At 43.1% G+C, this 16,064-nt stretch overlaps 1 protein-coding gene across 2 annotated transcripts in view; it reads left to right on the top strand.

Moving 5' to 3' along the window:
- The first annotated feature begins 718 nt into the window (after positions 1-718).
- Positions 719-16,064, top strand: part of Lrp6 (LDL receptor related protein 6) — a 118,381-nt gene continuing 103,035 nt past the window's right edge. Inside the window, exon 1 of one of the 2 annotated variants that reach the window (XM_021641342.2) lies at positions 719-844. Coding sequence is in view for 1 of the 2 variants with exons in the window: in XM_021641340.2 (XP_021497015.1) it covers positions 790-844 (55 nt within the window). In the remaining variant the exon portion in view is untranslated. The remainder of the gene's footprint in view (positions 845-16,064) is intronic. The other variant, XM_021641340.2, reaches the window with a different exon arrangement.

The raw sequence follows: 16,064 nt of genomic DNA, 5'->3' as shown, positions 1-16,064 counted from the left end.
AATCCGCCTTGCGTGGGCTTCCGCACGCCCTTCCCGCGGCTCACCGCTTCCCGCGAGCCGAGCGCCGGCCGCCCTCCCGCTGCCACCGTGCTCTGCGCGGGGCAGCCCGGGGCCCGCAGCTCCGCCCGGCTCCGCGGTCCGGGCGCACAAAGAGCGGCGCGGGCGGCGACGGGCCGGGACGCAGAAAGTAGTCCCGACCACGCCGGCCCCAGTGCCGGCCGACGTCGCCTCACGCCCTCCGCCGCCCGGGGAAAGAATCCCATTGGAATGCACGTCGGATGGCCCCCTCCGCGTCGGTCCGCCGGGGACGGCGAGGCCCGTCCCGCGGGGGGCTCGGCGGGGAGTGGGCGCGCGCGGCGGTCGCGGCCCCCGGGGTCCGGCCGCGGCGCGCGGGATCCGAGCGCGGGGCGGGGGGCGCGGGGGGGGGCGGCGGCCGGGCGCGCAGGGAGACGGCGGCGGCGGCGGCCCCGCGGCGGGATCCCTGCGCCGCGGCGAGAGGAAGAGGCTGAATGAGGCGCCGCGCGGGGGACGTGGGGCGCCGCGGGAGGAGGCGGCGGCATGGGGGCAGGCGCTGGCGTCGCGCGAGCCCGGCCCGGAGCGGCGCGCTAGAGCCCTGACGTGCGCCCTTTTCTTTCTTCTCGCGGCCGCGGAGAGCATGAGCGTGCAGACCCGCCGCTGCGGCGGCCGCCCCGGCTCCTCGCCCGCGCGCCCCCGGACCGCCGGTGGCCGGTGAGGGCCGCGAGCACGCGCGCGCGTGCCGGGGGGTGGTGGTGGCGGCGGCGGTGGAAGATGGGGCCCGTGCTGAGGAGCCTCCTGGCCTGCAGCTTCTGCGTGCTGCTGAGAGGTGAGGCGAGGCCCGGGGAAAGTTGCCGGGGTCGGCGGGCGGGGGAGGGGAGGCGGCGCGGCGGGGACGGCGGCCCCGGAGAGGCCTGGCGCTGGGGAGCCGCGCGGCGAAGGGGGCCCGCGAGCGGGGGCCGCGCCCGGCCGCGGCGCACACCCCCGCCGGGCTCGGGACAAAGCTGCGGGCCTTTCGGGGGGACCCCTCGGCCCCCCGCGCCCCGTCGGAATGACTGACCGTGCCCGGCTGTGCCCGCACTCCCCGGCAGAAAGGGTCTTTTGTAGTTGGGCTTTCAGCGCCTTTGGTTGGTGTTGACCTCCCTCTCCCTCGAAGCCCCCACCTTTCCCTTGTCTCTTAGGTGAACTTTTTTTTAAAAAATTTTTAAACCTCACTGTTTCCCCTCCTCCCCCCAACCCTTATTACAACTAATAACTGGCTTCCTTTTGGGATAGGGTGATCCTTGGTGAGAGCACAGTTGGAAATTGACTCTAGGGTTAAAGGTCGCGCTTTTCAGCATTGGGCATCTTCTGAGCCCGTAATAAAATACAAACGTTGCTCTCATAACCCCTGGCATTCAGGGCTCGCCCCCCTGTTTTCGGAGTGTGCAAGTGTACAGTTGGCACCAAGTAGGGAAGTCATCCTTGTGTGGCGAGGAGCCTATCCTGGGAACTAAATTATCATTTGCTGGGCGCCCCTGGGAACTGCTTGGCACTTTAGTAAATAACAGAGAATGCCCTGGGTAATTTGCTATGGGAATCGCTTACATTTAGTGGCTCTGTGGTGTTTGGAGTTCCACTGCGAAGCTGACACACAACGTCCTGATTTTTTTGTTGTGTGACAGTTTGCAAAGGAAAGCTTGTCAACCGTCTCTTCTCCAGTTGGTGAGAGATGGGGCTGAGGCTGTTGAGTGTTACCTGTGTAGGAATTCAGGTGCCGCTTGACGCCGTGGTTTGGAGTTTGCTTTTGTTAATTTCACTTGCGCCAGTTAATGGAACCTCTCTGGAATTCTTTAGTTATTAACGAGTTAAACGTTTGAGTCCTTCAGAAGTAAGGAAGTTTGCAAAGCAGCATAGTAACGTAACCGGGACAGGTGTGTCATCTCCGTATGCGTGTATTTGAACAAGAGGAGTTTCCTTAAAAAAAAAAAACAAAAAAAACAAAAAAACATTTTCTAAAAGCAAGCATACCCCAGTTTGTCTAGTCCGACTTGTAAACTACAGAAAGATAATTGCTGTTTAATTTCCATGGCAGAGAACTCAATATTATTATATACTCAAGAGATTTAATAAAATTTTTTGTTATAGTATACATCGAAAGAAGATTTTGCTATAGCTGAAAGTAATAGTTGACATGAGAATATAATTGACAGGCTCTTAAGAGTGAAAATATGAGAGCCAGTGGATTGATTAGAGTTGGGAAACCCTAAATCCATAACCTAGGATGAATTTAGCTTCTCATAGTGTAGTTGCAGTTCTTAGAGGGGCATGGCGTGATGTAAATGTTATTTATTTTGATATCAGGTTTGAACCTCTAGTTGAGTAGATTCATTCCTTGGGTTTAGAGATGGTTTGTTTGCTGTGATGGTTTTGAAGCATGATACTGTGTAACAAGACCAAGAAGCTCTAACTGTCCAGAGTGAGGCTTACTTAAATGTAGTGTAATAATGGTTAAGGAGGTTTTTCTTCTGCTTGGCACTATTTAATTGTGAGTATATATTATTTCAGCTGAAACTGTCTTTTGATGTGATTCTTGTTTCTAATTTAAGTTCTCTTCACTTCTTGATGGCCTCTGTCATAAGTGACAGCCACCCTTGGCTTCCCAGGAGTGAAGTGTGGTTTAATTCCTTGTAGTTCACAGAAGAGGTGGCACTTTCATATTGTGTTTGTGCTGATGTGTGCGTTTGGGACTTTTGTCCCTACCGCCTTGTATCAGCTGTTGGAAGTCATTTAGTCCTGCCATTGTCAGGCTGCATCCCTGTTCTCGTTATTATCAAGAGATGAGATATATTGGGAAAAATAACGAAATTTGAGGATTTCAACACCAAAGTCTTGAGTTAAAAGCTCCTGCTTCTGGTTCTCTTTGCCTCAGTTTATCTATAAAACATGAGTAATGATACCTGTCTGGCTGACTTGCAGGGTTATTACATGTGTTTAATGAAGCAACATATAAAGTGCTTTCCAAATATTAATTAAAAACATTTATTTAAGACAGGATCTTTCTGTGTTGCCCAGGCTGACCTCCGAATGCAACTATTTTCCTTCCCCAGCGTCTTGAGTGCTGGGATTACAGGCATGCCTCACCACATATGGCTGTAAATGTAGTTATTTTATGTGTGTGAAAACTTTTGATTATTTATGGGTGTGTCCTCAATTGATGGTGATTAGAGATTTAATTTCTTTAAGATTCAAGAATGCTTAAAGAAGATGGTAGTGTGGTCATTTGCAAGGAGTGGGGCACTCCTAGCTAGTTGGTGGAGAGCAGGGCCTTACTCCAGTCTCCTGGCAAGTGTGCCTGGAGTAGCTCCTGGGGCACATGAGGAGTGATAGCTGTGAGTAAGGCAGACAGGGTTCTACTCTGTCAGACTCCACAGCTTAGGTTAGGTCTACCCAAGTCCAATAGAAAAAAATAGTAGCTCTGATTTTCTACATGAAATATTTTTGGGAAGAATCACAATTTTATAAAAGATTTAAAAAAAAATTAAAAAAACTATGTGTGTCTGTAAATAACATAGAGGCCAGAAGCATGGATTCTGTGGAGCTGGAGTTATAGATGGTTGTGAGCCACTTAATGTGGGTGCTGGGAATTGAACTCAGGTCCTTTGGAAGACAGTGTGCACTTTTAAATTCTGGGCCATCTCTCTGGCCACAAGAATTACAGTATTTGTAGGCAGGCATGGAAGCGTCTGCATGCAGTGCCAGCACTTGGGAGGTAGAGACAGCAGGCAAGGGCAGCCTAGACTCTAGTAAGTGTGGGCTACATAAAAACTTTATCAGCAGCATCAACCATGATCCTTCGCCCACTTCCAGGCTGGAATGTTGACATACTTATCTTGTGCAGGCAACTACAGCTGCTGTGAGTTCATGTGTGCAGCAGTCCTGTCATGTCCAGAAGATACCGCTTTGCTCTGATCCTGCGTGACTTTTGGTTCTTAAACTCTTTCACTCTTCTGAGATGGTCCCTGAGCCTTACGTAGATGTCCTATTTGTGTCTGGGCTTGTTATGTGACAGTTCTGCTTCCTGCCTTCCTGCCCCACAACCCCCTTTGCTTTGTAGACTGGTAAATGGTATCAGAACAAATTAAAATGTTTGTAACTTATATTTCTAGAAAAGTGAGTCTTCCAAAATGAATTTTCCTTTAAATCAGATATTAGAAGGTTTTTGGGGGCAGTCAAATGGGTTTTGGCATGGGAATCAGAATAGGTTATGGTTCTAAGTTTGGTGTTCTGTGCTTGGGTTGGTCACTGAGTCTCCTTATTATACCTTATTGTCCTTATCAGGACAAGGGATGCTTTTGGAGATTTCTGCCCCATTTAAGGGCTCTGAGAAGTCTTGAAGGTGAAAAGGTCAGTTGTAGCTTTCTTTGCAAACAGTCATCAAATTTGACAGTGATACAGTTTTGATGTTTTGTTTTTCCTTTTTGAGATAGGTCTCTTGATAGAGTTGGCTGGCATCAGGATCTTCCTGCCTCTGCCTCCTAGGTGCTGGACTTACAGGCATGTACCACTCACAACAACTTTGTGTGTGTCTCTCATGCTTGTGCACTCCATGTGTATGGGCATTCGTCATCTTCCACAATTGCTGTCCACTTTACTTTTTGAAAAAGGTTCTTTCACTGGGTCTGGGGCTTACTGATTGAATAGGTTGGCCTACTTTAAGCCCCTTGGGTCTTCCTGTCTTTAATTTCCAGTGCTGAGTTCACAGCTGATTGGAGATAGGAACTCAGATCCTCATGTTTGCATAGCAAGCACTTACCCACTGAGCCATCTTTAAAAAAAAAAATTTTTTTTTTTTAAACATTTAGGGAACTTTGGCTGCAGGAAACACTGGAGAAGACTGGATAATCTTTTGAATTTTAGGTGACTCCTGTGAATTGGTGATATTTGGTGACAGCTTTGGTTTTTGTTTGATCTGGTGCTTTCATCCTAGCTTACTTGACCTAGATTTGCTCTTCTGGCTAGAGAATAATTTGTAAAACTTGAAAGTTTCATCAGTTCAGTGTTATCAGAAGTGCTAACAGTGTTTACCCGTTGATCAGTTTTTTTTAGAGAACTTTGTCCTCAGCTTTAATTAGAGGTGTTCCCATTTGCTAAACTACCCGTGTCCTTAACCACACTTTGACCCTCAGAAAGGACCTTTCTTTTTTTTTTTCAATGTCAAAAGCAATTCTGTGAAGAGGTACATTGGTTGGAATTATTTTGTGAGAACAAAATTTGTTTGAATAATATAGATGTATTGGAAAAGAAAGTAACACAAATTTAGTATTAAGTACTCTGGGAAGATTGGTTTTCACTGTGAAAATTTTAGTGAAAGTTTATATCTGAGATGATTATAAAGGGCTCTGTTTAGAAAGGTGTGGGTTTTTAATTATCCTATTTTCTCTCACTCTATCTCTTACAACAGGTAAGTTAAGTAGCCTGCTTTCCATTCTGTTCACTCATAACCAGCAAGATTTTAGTGAGAAATGGTGAGGAGGTTTGTGAAGGAGTGCTGTCAGTGGTAGACATTGAGTAGGTGGTTGCTTGTAAGATGGCCCAGTCAGCCTGATCGCTGGGATCCCAACATTTACAAGGAAGAGGCAGGATGACTGAGAGCTCAGGGTGAACCTCAGTTACATAGAGAGCTTGAGGCAGGCCATCCTGGGCTACGTGAAGTCTTGTCTCAGAAAGTACTATTGAAAGTACTATCAATTTTTTTTTTAATTTTTACTTATTTTTATTTTACATACATTGGTATTTTAACTGCATGCATGTCTTTGTGAGGGTGTTGGATCCCCTGGAACAGGAGTTACATACAGTTATGAGCTGCATGTCGGTGCTAGGAACTCAGATAGGAGATAGGAATTGAGCATAGGTCCTCTTAGAATAGTAGTCACTGCTCTTAACCACTGAGCCATCTCTCTAGTCCCTGTACTATCAATTCTTATCCAAGCCTAGTAAAACATTGAAATGCTGGTTGTTTACCATTTACCCTTTGATAGTTTTAGGACTATGTTTTGAAATTTAAAATCTGCTACTGAAACATTAGACTTCTGAAGTTTTGTATTTTGCTATATATGAAATAGGATGGCTACTGTCCACTTTTCATGAAAAAAAGTTTGGTCCTTTTTTTTTTTTTTGGACAGCATTTCACTGTAGCCCAGGTTGGCCTTAAACTTGCTACACTAGTCATGCCGTCATGCCTCAACCTCCCCAGGTGCTGGCTCTGCAGGTGTGAACTGCCACATCCAGCTTTTTTTTTTTTTTTAACCTTTTTGTGTACTGGTATATATGTTCTTGGGTGGGTGTATAGTTTCTTAGAAACTTCTATTTACCATATTTTGAGACAGTGTTTTACATTGGTCTGGGATTTGATAGCAAGTGCATCCCAGTGAATTGGCTGATTCTGTCTCCCTTTTGCTGGGATTACAGTCACATCACTTCTGGCTTTTTGTTGTTGTTTGTTTTTTTTTGTTTTTGTTTTTTTTTTTGTTTTTTTTTGTTTTAAAACATGGGTTCTAGGGATTGCACTCAGGTCCTCTTTCTTACAAGACATTTTAAAATAATACTTCATGGACTCTTCCATTCCCCTAGCCCTCTTTTACTTTCTGAAGGGTTATAAACCTAACACTGAGTTAGGTGATGATGGCTATTAATAAACTATAGAATAGAGAGCTTGAACCCAATTGATTGTGATACCTGAAGCACAGGCAATACAGTTTGATCAAAATAATTATAAGTATCCAGTTGGTGGATTCCTCTCTGAAGGTTGAGTGGATGCGATCGATCTGTAATAAGTTCTTAAGTGTTTTACTTAACATAAGTATCATAAGTATTCCTGTATCTTCTGTAAAATGTTTCATTTTAATGACTAGAGCACTATTCTCTAGGAATACCTTTGAAATGTCAAATACACGAAGAATCAGGTAGCCCATAAAATGCTTTATTTTGCTGGGTATGGCAGCACATGCCTGTAATCCTATTTAGTTGGAGGCTAAGAAAGGAGCTTGGAGGCCAGTCTGAGAAAAAAAAGAAAAGAGAAAAATAGTCTGTCTATATATAAGAACAGAGAAAACAGTGTTCGCTATTAGCACAAGTTTTCGCTTCTTACACTTGTGTTATTTTTGGCAGTGACTGTACTCAAGAAAGGTTCAAGCTGTTGAGGTGTGATGTTAGAAAACAAGAAAAAGTGCTTGTGTTCTCCTGGTTGAGTGATTGGTATTTTGATGCTGCGGAGGTTTGTCTTCTCTGTTGTGTTGCTTGCCTAGCAGGGCTGTAAGTGCTTTGTCATTTGGAACTAATTTTAGGAGATTGGAGATGCAAGATGACATTGAAGTATATGAGTGACTAATTGATACCAGGCATAATATTACAGAGCAGATTCTCTGACTGAAGTAAAAATGCAAAGGTGACCATGATCCGCAATTACCATTTTTCCCCCAAGAAAAAAAGTTACTTAAATAATGAAAAATTCTGCCTAATTAGATTTGACTAGGAAGTATTTTCTGCGTTGGCCTTGGTGACTTTTATTCCGTGAGATCCAAATCACACTGCAGGTTATTAGGGTAAGAGCCTTCCTTATTGGCCAGCTGTAGTAGAGTTTAAGACTGTTGATCTTGCTTTAATCCCAGCAGGCTGGAGGCGAGGCGGAGACATGAGGGTCTTTGAGTTAGAGGCCAGCCAGGGCTACACAGAGAGACCCTGACTCAAAAAACTAACAAAACAAAACAAAACAAAAGCTTCCCTTTAAAAGAAAGTCTGTGCTTAACAATACAGATTTCCCCTTCTCTTTATTCCCTGAATAGCAGTGTAACATGTTTTACAGAGTGCTTATACTGGGGGCTGTAAGTATTCTTGAGATGATTTAAAGGATTCAGGCATGTGTGTATGTTAAATGTAAATACTACATATTTTATATGAAATTTCTGTATCTACAATTTTGTTAGGAGGACTGGGTTAGGTGTGTGGGTAGGGAATGAATGGAGGTGTTCAGGAGTTGACATGAAGGAGGTGAGCTCAGCCCTATGCATGGAGTCAAGCACTCTCCACTGAATGACATCCCTAGTGTTTGCTTTTTTTTTTGAAGAGAGCCCAAATCTGTGATCCTCTTGTCTTTGTCTCCTGAGTGTTGGGTTACTGGTGTATACCACCATGATTGGCTATGACTAGTTTTTTAAACCCATTTTATTTATTTATTATTTTTAAATTTTTATTTAATTTTTATTTTATATGCATTAGTGTGAAGGTGTCAGATCTCTTGGAATTGGCATTACAGACAGTTATGAGCTGCCATGTAGGTGCTGGTTAAACCCATTTTAAAAAGATATAATTCAGATAGCATAAAAATGTTCATTTAAAAATGTCTACATGGCACAAAAAAAATTTCCATTTTAAGTGTCCACTGTTCATTTGTATAGTCACAGGTTTGTAAAACTATCACCATGATTTTACTCCAGACCAGCCTCTTAAAACCACACATCTGCTGTGTGCCTCTGTGGATTTGTCCATTAGAATATTTCATAGAAATGTAACATAGCATGTGGTCTTTTGTGTCTATCACTTTGCACAATTTTAATAATGTTTGTAGTATAACATGACTGTATTTAATTCCTCTTTAAAGCTAAGTAATACTGCATTGTAGATATATGAAGTACACTGAAGTAAACATGGGCTTGAATGTTGGAATATTTACCTTAAGTTATTTTAAATATCTTACCCCCACTCCCATTTGTTTTGAGAAAGGGATTTACTGTGTAGCCTAAGTTGGCCGGGAATTTGGAATCTTCCTGGCTCAGCTTCCTGAGTGCTGGGGCATGTGTTACCACACATGGCAGAAACCTCAGCTTTCTAAGGCTGTTGAAAAGATCACAAACTATCATTTCTATTGAGCACCTGAGATTTACTTAGATACTTATTACGATTTATTTCTCTCTTTTGATTTAAAAAAACAGCCTTGTATTAGTTAAGCCAGGGTGTGTGGGGGGTGTGGGGGGTGTGGGGGGTGGGGTGTGTGTGGGGGGTGTGGGGGGGTGTGGGGGGTGCAGGGGTGTGGGGGTTGTGGGGAGTTTGGGGGTGCAGGGGTGTGGGGGGTGTGGGAGGCGTGGGGGGTGTGGGGTGTGGGGAGTGTGGGGGGGTGCGGGGGTGTGTGGGGGTTGTGGGGAGTTTGGGGGTGCGGGGGGTGTGGGGGGTGTGGGGGTGCGGGGGGTGTGGGGTGTGTGTGTACATGCATGTGACGGCCGGACGTTTATGTTGTTTTGAGTTGTTCTCTACCTATGCGTTGAGACTGTCTCTTCCTGAACATGGAGCTTACCGAATTGGCTAGACTTGCTGGCTGGCTGTGCGCTCCAGGGACTGCTTATCTTTGCCTTCTAGTTTTTGTTGTTGTTGTTTGTTTGTTTTAACCTGAGTTCTGGGTTTTGAACTCTGGAGTCTCATGCTTGAGCAGCAAGCACTTTACTGACTGAGCTATCCTCCTAGCCCTTAGTTAAACCGTTTCGCTTTTGATACTCATATCTACCAAGTTCATAGTACTAAACTCATATTTAGGTAAGATGGAATGGCTTTGAAATTCTGTGTTCTTGCATTTCACAAATTAGAAAGGTGGGCAGCTGGACCGCATGTACTCTGGGTGGAAGTTCCACCTTAGTGCTCCCGTGGGTACCTGCTCTTACCTTTTTAGCTAAGTCTCTTTTTAATGACGGTGTTAGCAGGAGCCAGGGTTTTTCTGTAACTCATAATCCTCCCATCTCAGCTGGGATTATTTGAGTGTACCATCATGTTTATTATTATGGTTTTTGGAATGATACTGCAAAAAAAAAAAAAAAAGATTTATTTACCTTTGAGACAGGGGCTTGGTATGTTGCCCAGGCTGGCCTAGAACTCCTGGGCTCAAGTGATTTTTCTTCCTTATCCTTTCAAGTAGCTGGGATTACAGGCAGATGTCACCATACCCAGCTAATCACTTTTGATAGAAGACAATAACGTAATTTTAGAGTTTGCAAGTAGACCATTTGTTACAGGACTGCAGATGAAAACATCTTTACTTAGGTAGAAGATGTTTTCCTGAGGTCTCCACCTATCCAACACCAGCTGCAAGGACACTGTTCTAGGGAAGGGCCAGAAGCTAGCAGAAACTCTGTGGAAGTGGGGCCAACTAGAGAGGGGTAAGCAGATTGCATGATCAGAACCGTTTAACTGGAAAATTTTGTTTCTGTCTGGTCAGCTGATACTTGGAATGAGGGAAAAAGTTGTGCATTTGCTTGCTTAAGCTTAGGGTGAGCCAAAGTTTAAGGGCTTTTTGGAGGAGAGAAGTCTGAAGTTTGGTCAAGCCTAGCCAGTGGGGAATGGAGATAAGCACTTGTCAGAATCCCTGTTTAGAACAAAACCTGTCTCCTTTGCAGATAGAAGAGCTTGTGAAGTTAGTCTCATTAGACTTGGGTGATTGCTCTCATGGGTGTGACTTTGCTCAGAAGTTTTAAAGGACCCTCAGATTTTTTTTAGAGCTTCTTGAGGCTAGGGGTGTAAATGAAAAACTCAACATCAGGTTTCAATTTCAGTACCTATAAGATTTAGGTTAGGTCTTCTATTTCAGTGTTCCCCAAATACTCTGGGGTTTTGGGGCTTGCTAGGAAGTGACCATCCTTATTGTACCCATGAAGCTGGGAATTCTGTGAGCCAGATAGCAGAGCAAGTTTCCAGGAAAGCTATGAACATAGCCTTTAAATTCAACTGCTCTGGAGCTCCTTAAAAGTGTCTGGTCCCATGAGATTAAAGCAGCACTTTCAAAATGACATTTCAGCCCATCTGGTGCTTCCAGTTTGGAGGCAGACTCAGTGAACCTAGGCAAACAGCTATATTCAGGAGAGGCTTTGGAATGAGGAGATAGGCAAGGAGAAAAGGTAACTTTTAGATTACAAAGGCTTATTAGACTTGTTAACAGTAATAGAGAATTTGAGAGAGGAGAGGAGGCGGGTTGAGACAGAGACAGAGACAGATTGCATCCAGGAAGTAGGGCATTAAAGCATCAGCAACATTTTACACAAAACCCACAATCATCCTTTAACAGTTCATTTAGCTCTGTATAATTAATTCTTGTTCTGCTGGGTCTGTGTGTGAGTTTCACAAACCCATCTGTTTATCTATCAACTACTTGGAAATCCTGACTCAGTGTTCAGGTGTGATCTCAAAGTGATGCCATTAGATACATGTTCACAAGACTCACCTGGAACAGACTGACCTTTTTTAGTGTCAACTCTTTTTTTGAATGAAGGTGAATATTTGCTAATTTACAAGTGTGTCCCAGGAAGCATCAGAGTAGATGACAGACTAAATCATTCGTTATGAGTAGCCCATTATGGATTTTTTAAAAGTGAAGAAAAAATTTTGATGAGTGATTGCTACAAAAATAAGGCAGTTGGTAAGGATGTATGATGTGTGGTTGTTTTTGAGGCATGCACACCAAATTGGGTCAATCAAAAAAAGTCTTGAAAGGTCTGTAAGTAGACTTTATTTAAAAGGGGAGTGACTAGTGCATCTGATAAGTGAATATAGGTGCATATAACCTTTTCAGAGAAAAAAAAATCTAAAGAGATGTAACAAGCCTCAGACCTAGCGCTCTCAAAATATTAAGCAAACACTGTATGTCAGGAATATCTAAATATTATCAAGTAAAAAGACTTAATAGGTTTGGAATAGACACTTCATGTCCATGTAATAAAGTTCCTTAAGTCAATGATGTGAGGTCTCAACTAAGAACTCTGGTCTACATAGAATTTACTGCATTCAAATTAGTTAATTGTGACCAAGTTAACACTGAACCAAAAGTATGCTTGGGATGGACTCTACTGCACTGTGTCTTGACACCAAACGAAGCAGACCAGGTCTCTGATAATAGAAACACATTGTTAATTTTTAGCAGTTTTATACTTGCGTACATCTTTTGAAATAATTCAGATTAGTAATATCTTACCTGTATTTCTATAATCTAAGGAGGATAAACTTTCTTTTGGCAGTGCTTACCAATAGGATTTTAACTTCTGATCAGATAAACATTATTGTTGTTAACTTTGGATTTTTACATGTTTAAAGGAAAAGCTCTTTCCAATATCTCAGGGTCCACTGAGAATCTTAAAGGAAGTATGCTAGAGAAACTTCATTTAGGATTTGGTTTTGAAAGGGTGGAGTGTCATTTGCTGTTAGAGAACAAGAGGACTGAATGTGTGATTAAATATGTAGGCTCATGGCTCACACAGGGTTAGGTTAGGGGAATAACAGTGGTTAAGAAGACCTAGTTCTTAAATGAGGCTATGTTTGTTTGTTTTTGTTTTAAATAATTCAGCATATAACGAAGTCAGCATTAAACATGGGGAGGGTGATAAGATGTCGGGTCTATGCTGTTCAGAGGGTTATGATAGTTATTCAGAAGGCAAAGGCAAGCCTTTTAAAGCCTCTTTAATCTCATACCTGTAATCTAAGAATATTTGGCAATTTTAACAGAGAAGACCAAAATCTAACTTTTCAAAAGGAACTCAAATAAACTCATTGGATTCTGGCCACTTTTGACTTGAACAAAATTCCCATCTCATGAATAAATTAAAAACTATTATAGCCATTTAGATTTTGTCCTACATGTGCCTCTTACTTAGTTTGGAACAATAATCATTTGACTTTAGCGCAAAACTGTTGTCTTTCCCTTCACAAAAACATACCCTGCATATTCTTGCATACAAAGTTTTTCCTGTGTGTCACTATTTTGAATAGTCTCATTTGCATATAAAATTATAACTCATGTAATTTCAGCAACTGATGCTTTAAGAGAAAGCTACTTGGTAGATAATTGTGAAACTTGTACATCAGCATTTCATAGTAGGCTAATAGAACTTATGAATACACTTCTTTCACTTTTTATTGCCAGATGTTTCCTGACAGTACAACTTCTCTTTCTTATTTTTTTATTGTTATTTACTCTTTTTTTTTTTTTTTTTTTTTTTGTGGTGCTGAGATTCAAACTTGGGGCTTCCACATGCTACCAAGTATACCACTGAGCTTGTATTCCCAGACCAGTGCAACTTTTCAGTGTGACAAATGAATGTTCTTTAATGAACTAACATATCTAGCTCTTCTACAATAAAATAAGATGCAAGAAACTATATAATTGGAAAGTATGCTTCAGTATTAAAGTTTACTTAAAATAATCTTGGTAGGTATTTTAACACCTGTGAGCTAATATAGCACAAATCTGAAGTTTTTTATAGCACCAAACCAAAAATCAAAAATATCTTCACATTGGTTAGTGTTGTGTAAGTGTGTGTGTGTCTGTTTTTGTGTGTATGTATACATGCATATGTGAGCACATGTACTATGCACATTGGAGGTCAACACTGGGTGTCTTCTTTAGTTCTTCATATATTTTTCAAGACAGGGTTCTCACTGAACCTGGAGCTCACTGATTCAGCCACACTGCTGCCTTTCTAGAGTTCCAGGGATCTTCCCACCCCAGGGATCCATTCACCGCTGTCTCTAGCACTGGGGTTAGTTTTATTGCTATTTCCTGCTTTTTTGTGAGGGTCTGCGGATGGTAACTCAGGTCAGCAAGCACTTTTACTGAGCCTTTCCTAGCTTCACATTGGTTTATTATAATACATAATTGCTGTTAAAATAGTTGTCAGATTAGTAATTCCATTCAGCTAAATGCAAATGCTGATGTAATCTCTGTTTAATTGGTCATCTAACCTGTTAAAGTTTAGAAAAATATATCCAAGCAAAATAAAAATTTATGCCAGTATTATAAATGCAGAAACTTAGAAGACATTTTGCGCGTGTGCTCATGCACAACACTTGTGGCCACCGTGACTACATGGGTCTCCAGAGATTTAACTTGGATCCTTTTTCTTGGTTGCAAGTGTCTTAACCTACTGAGCCATCTCTTTGGTCTTGCATACAGACATGTGTGCACACACAAATATCTCCCCCAACAGACTGTATTTTTGGCTGCTAAACTGAGTTGAGGTTACTTGCAAAGTCATTATGAAGTCTGAAATGTATGTAGACTAACTTTTGAGCTACGGACTGAAGGGAGACCCAACTATTTTCCTGGTGTCTCTAAACCTCATTTGAATGCTTATGAGCCTTTTTGTAGCTGGAACTTTTGACTTCTGTCTGAATCAGCAGTAGAGGATGGGCAGCTCAGGTTTAAGCAGGCCTGTAAGATTTGGGAGTGTGGAGGTGGAGGGGAGAATCTGACAAGATGCAGGCCATGGAGAAGCCTGGGGTAGGCAAATGAAAGGATTTAAGGGAGCTTTAGGAAGACAGAAGAAAGGAAGAATGTGTGTGTGTGACAGCGTCATGCTAGGGTTAGAGGCTTAGGTGAGCAGCTGGTCAGGGAAGATTTCAGGCTGTTAGGATTTTAGGCTGTTAAGATTTCAGGCTGTTTGTAGGGCGTTGCGTTCATTTAGTGCTGTGAGAGTGCAGCATGTGGTCAGGGAAGAGGGAAGGCATTGATGACGCTCTTTGTGCAGAGCTAGGAAAGGCTCCTGGTGAGGAGCCAAGGAAATTCCTTTGTGTCATTCCCCTGGAGGAGTCAAGGGAAAACAGAAAACCCAGGAATACTTCTGTTAGTGTCTGAGACTGCCCATCTCAGAGGAACTGTTTGCTTGAAAGATCCAAAGTAATTCCTTACTCTACTACAGCAGACAAGAGGTCTGGAGAACTAGTTTAAGAGTTTATCTCAGGGGCTAGAGGGTTGGCTCAGTGGTTAAGAGTACTTGTTGCTCTTGTAGAGTATCTAGGTTCAATTCCCAGCAACCACGTAGCAGCTCATGCTGCTCTATAACTCTAGTTCCAGTTCCAGGAGTCTGATGTCCTCTGACCTCTTTGGGTACCAGGTGCACATATGGCATGCAGTCATAAGTCATACACACATAAGGTAGACACACACACACACACACCCAGAATTGGTCTCAGAAACACAGCCTGCCTGGCATCCCTGAACAGGAGAGACGTTCAGATAATTCCCAGAGCAGTCTGTGATGTGCGGTTGTCACTTGCCCACTGGTGAAGTTCTGTTCTCATACAAGTGATGTCACCATACAGATACCAAGGGGGGAAGTAATATCTAGGCAGGCCTGTGTAGAAAAACACTTTGAAAAGACTTTTAACAGCATGTATTTTACTACAGGCTCTCATGAGCGCACAGAAACACTCTTTCACAAGTGATGGTGAACAGTGCTACAGTGTTTTTGCTTGGGCAGTGACAAAGTTGGGGTTAGCAGGTGTCAGGTCTAGACCACTTTTGATGTGGTCTGCTGATTTCTGAAGGATGGCTAAGAGAGGATGTTCAGGGGTTAGGGTTGTCCTTAGTGGTAAACCCTTGCCTAGAATGTACAAAGGCCCTGGTTTCGGGGGGAAGAAAGGGGGTGGGGGGAGAAAGAAGGGTGGGAGAGGAAGGGAAGTGGGGAAGAAGGAAGGAGAAGAAACAATGTTCTATCTCTGCTTAAGCTGAGGGTGCTTAAGGCAAAGTTTAAGGGATAATAGTCTGATAACACTTTAGTCAAGCTAAGACAATAGGGAGCTTCGTGGGCATTTTTGAGCTCTTGGGTGGGACTTAGAGTTCTTTTGTAAATACATTTGTTTTCTTGGGCTGGGCTGGGTCCCAGGGCCTTGTACATGCTACATAAGCATTCTGCCATGGAGCCTGCCTACACTGTATGGCAAATTTCTTCCTCTCCTTTCCTCTCTCCTCCCACGTCCCATTTCTTCTCTCTTTTCCCTCCCCTCCCCTCCTCTTCCCTCTCCTTTCCTTTGAACATTTATTTTATTTAATTTATTTTGTGTGCGTGTGCATGTGAAATTCAGAAGACAACTTGGAGGAGTCAGTTGTCTCTTTCCACTGTGGGGATTCTGGGGATTAAACTCAGCTCATCAGGGTTGCTGGCAGGCATCTTTACCTGCTGAACCATATTGCCAGTCCCTAAATGAGGTTTAGATTAGGCTCTGGAAGATGGTAGACTGCTTTTTTGTTACTGTTTTTGGTA

This window comes from Meriones unguiculatus, chromosome 5, assembly GCF_030254825.1.
Source record: "Meriones unguiculatus strain TT.TT164.6M chromosome 5, Bangor_MerUng_6.1, whole genome shotgun sequence".
NCBI classification, from domain to species: domain Eukaryota; kingdom Metazoa; phylum Chordata; class Mammalia; order Rodentia; family Muridae; genus Meriones; species Meriones unguiculatus.
Note: the sequence above shows the minus strand (reverse complement) of the source record. Positions and strands in the feature narration are given on the sequence as shown.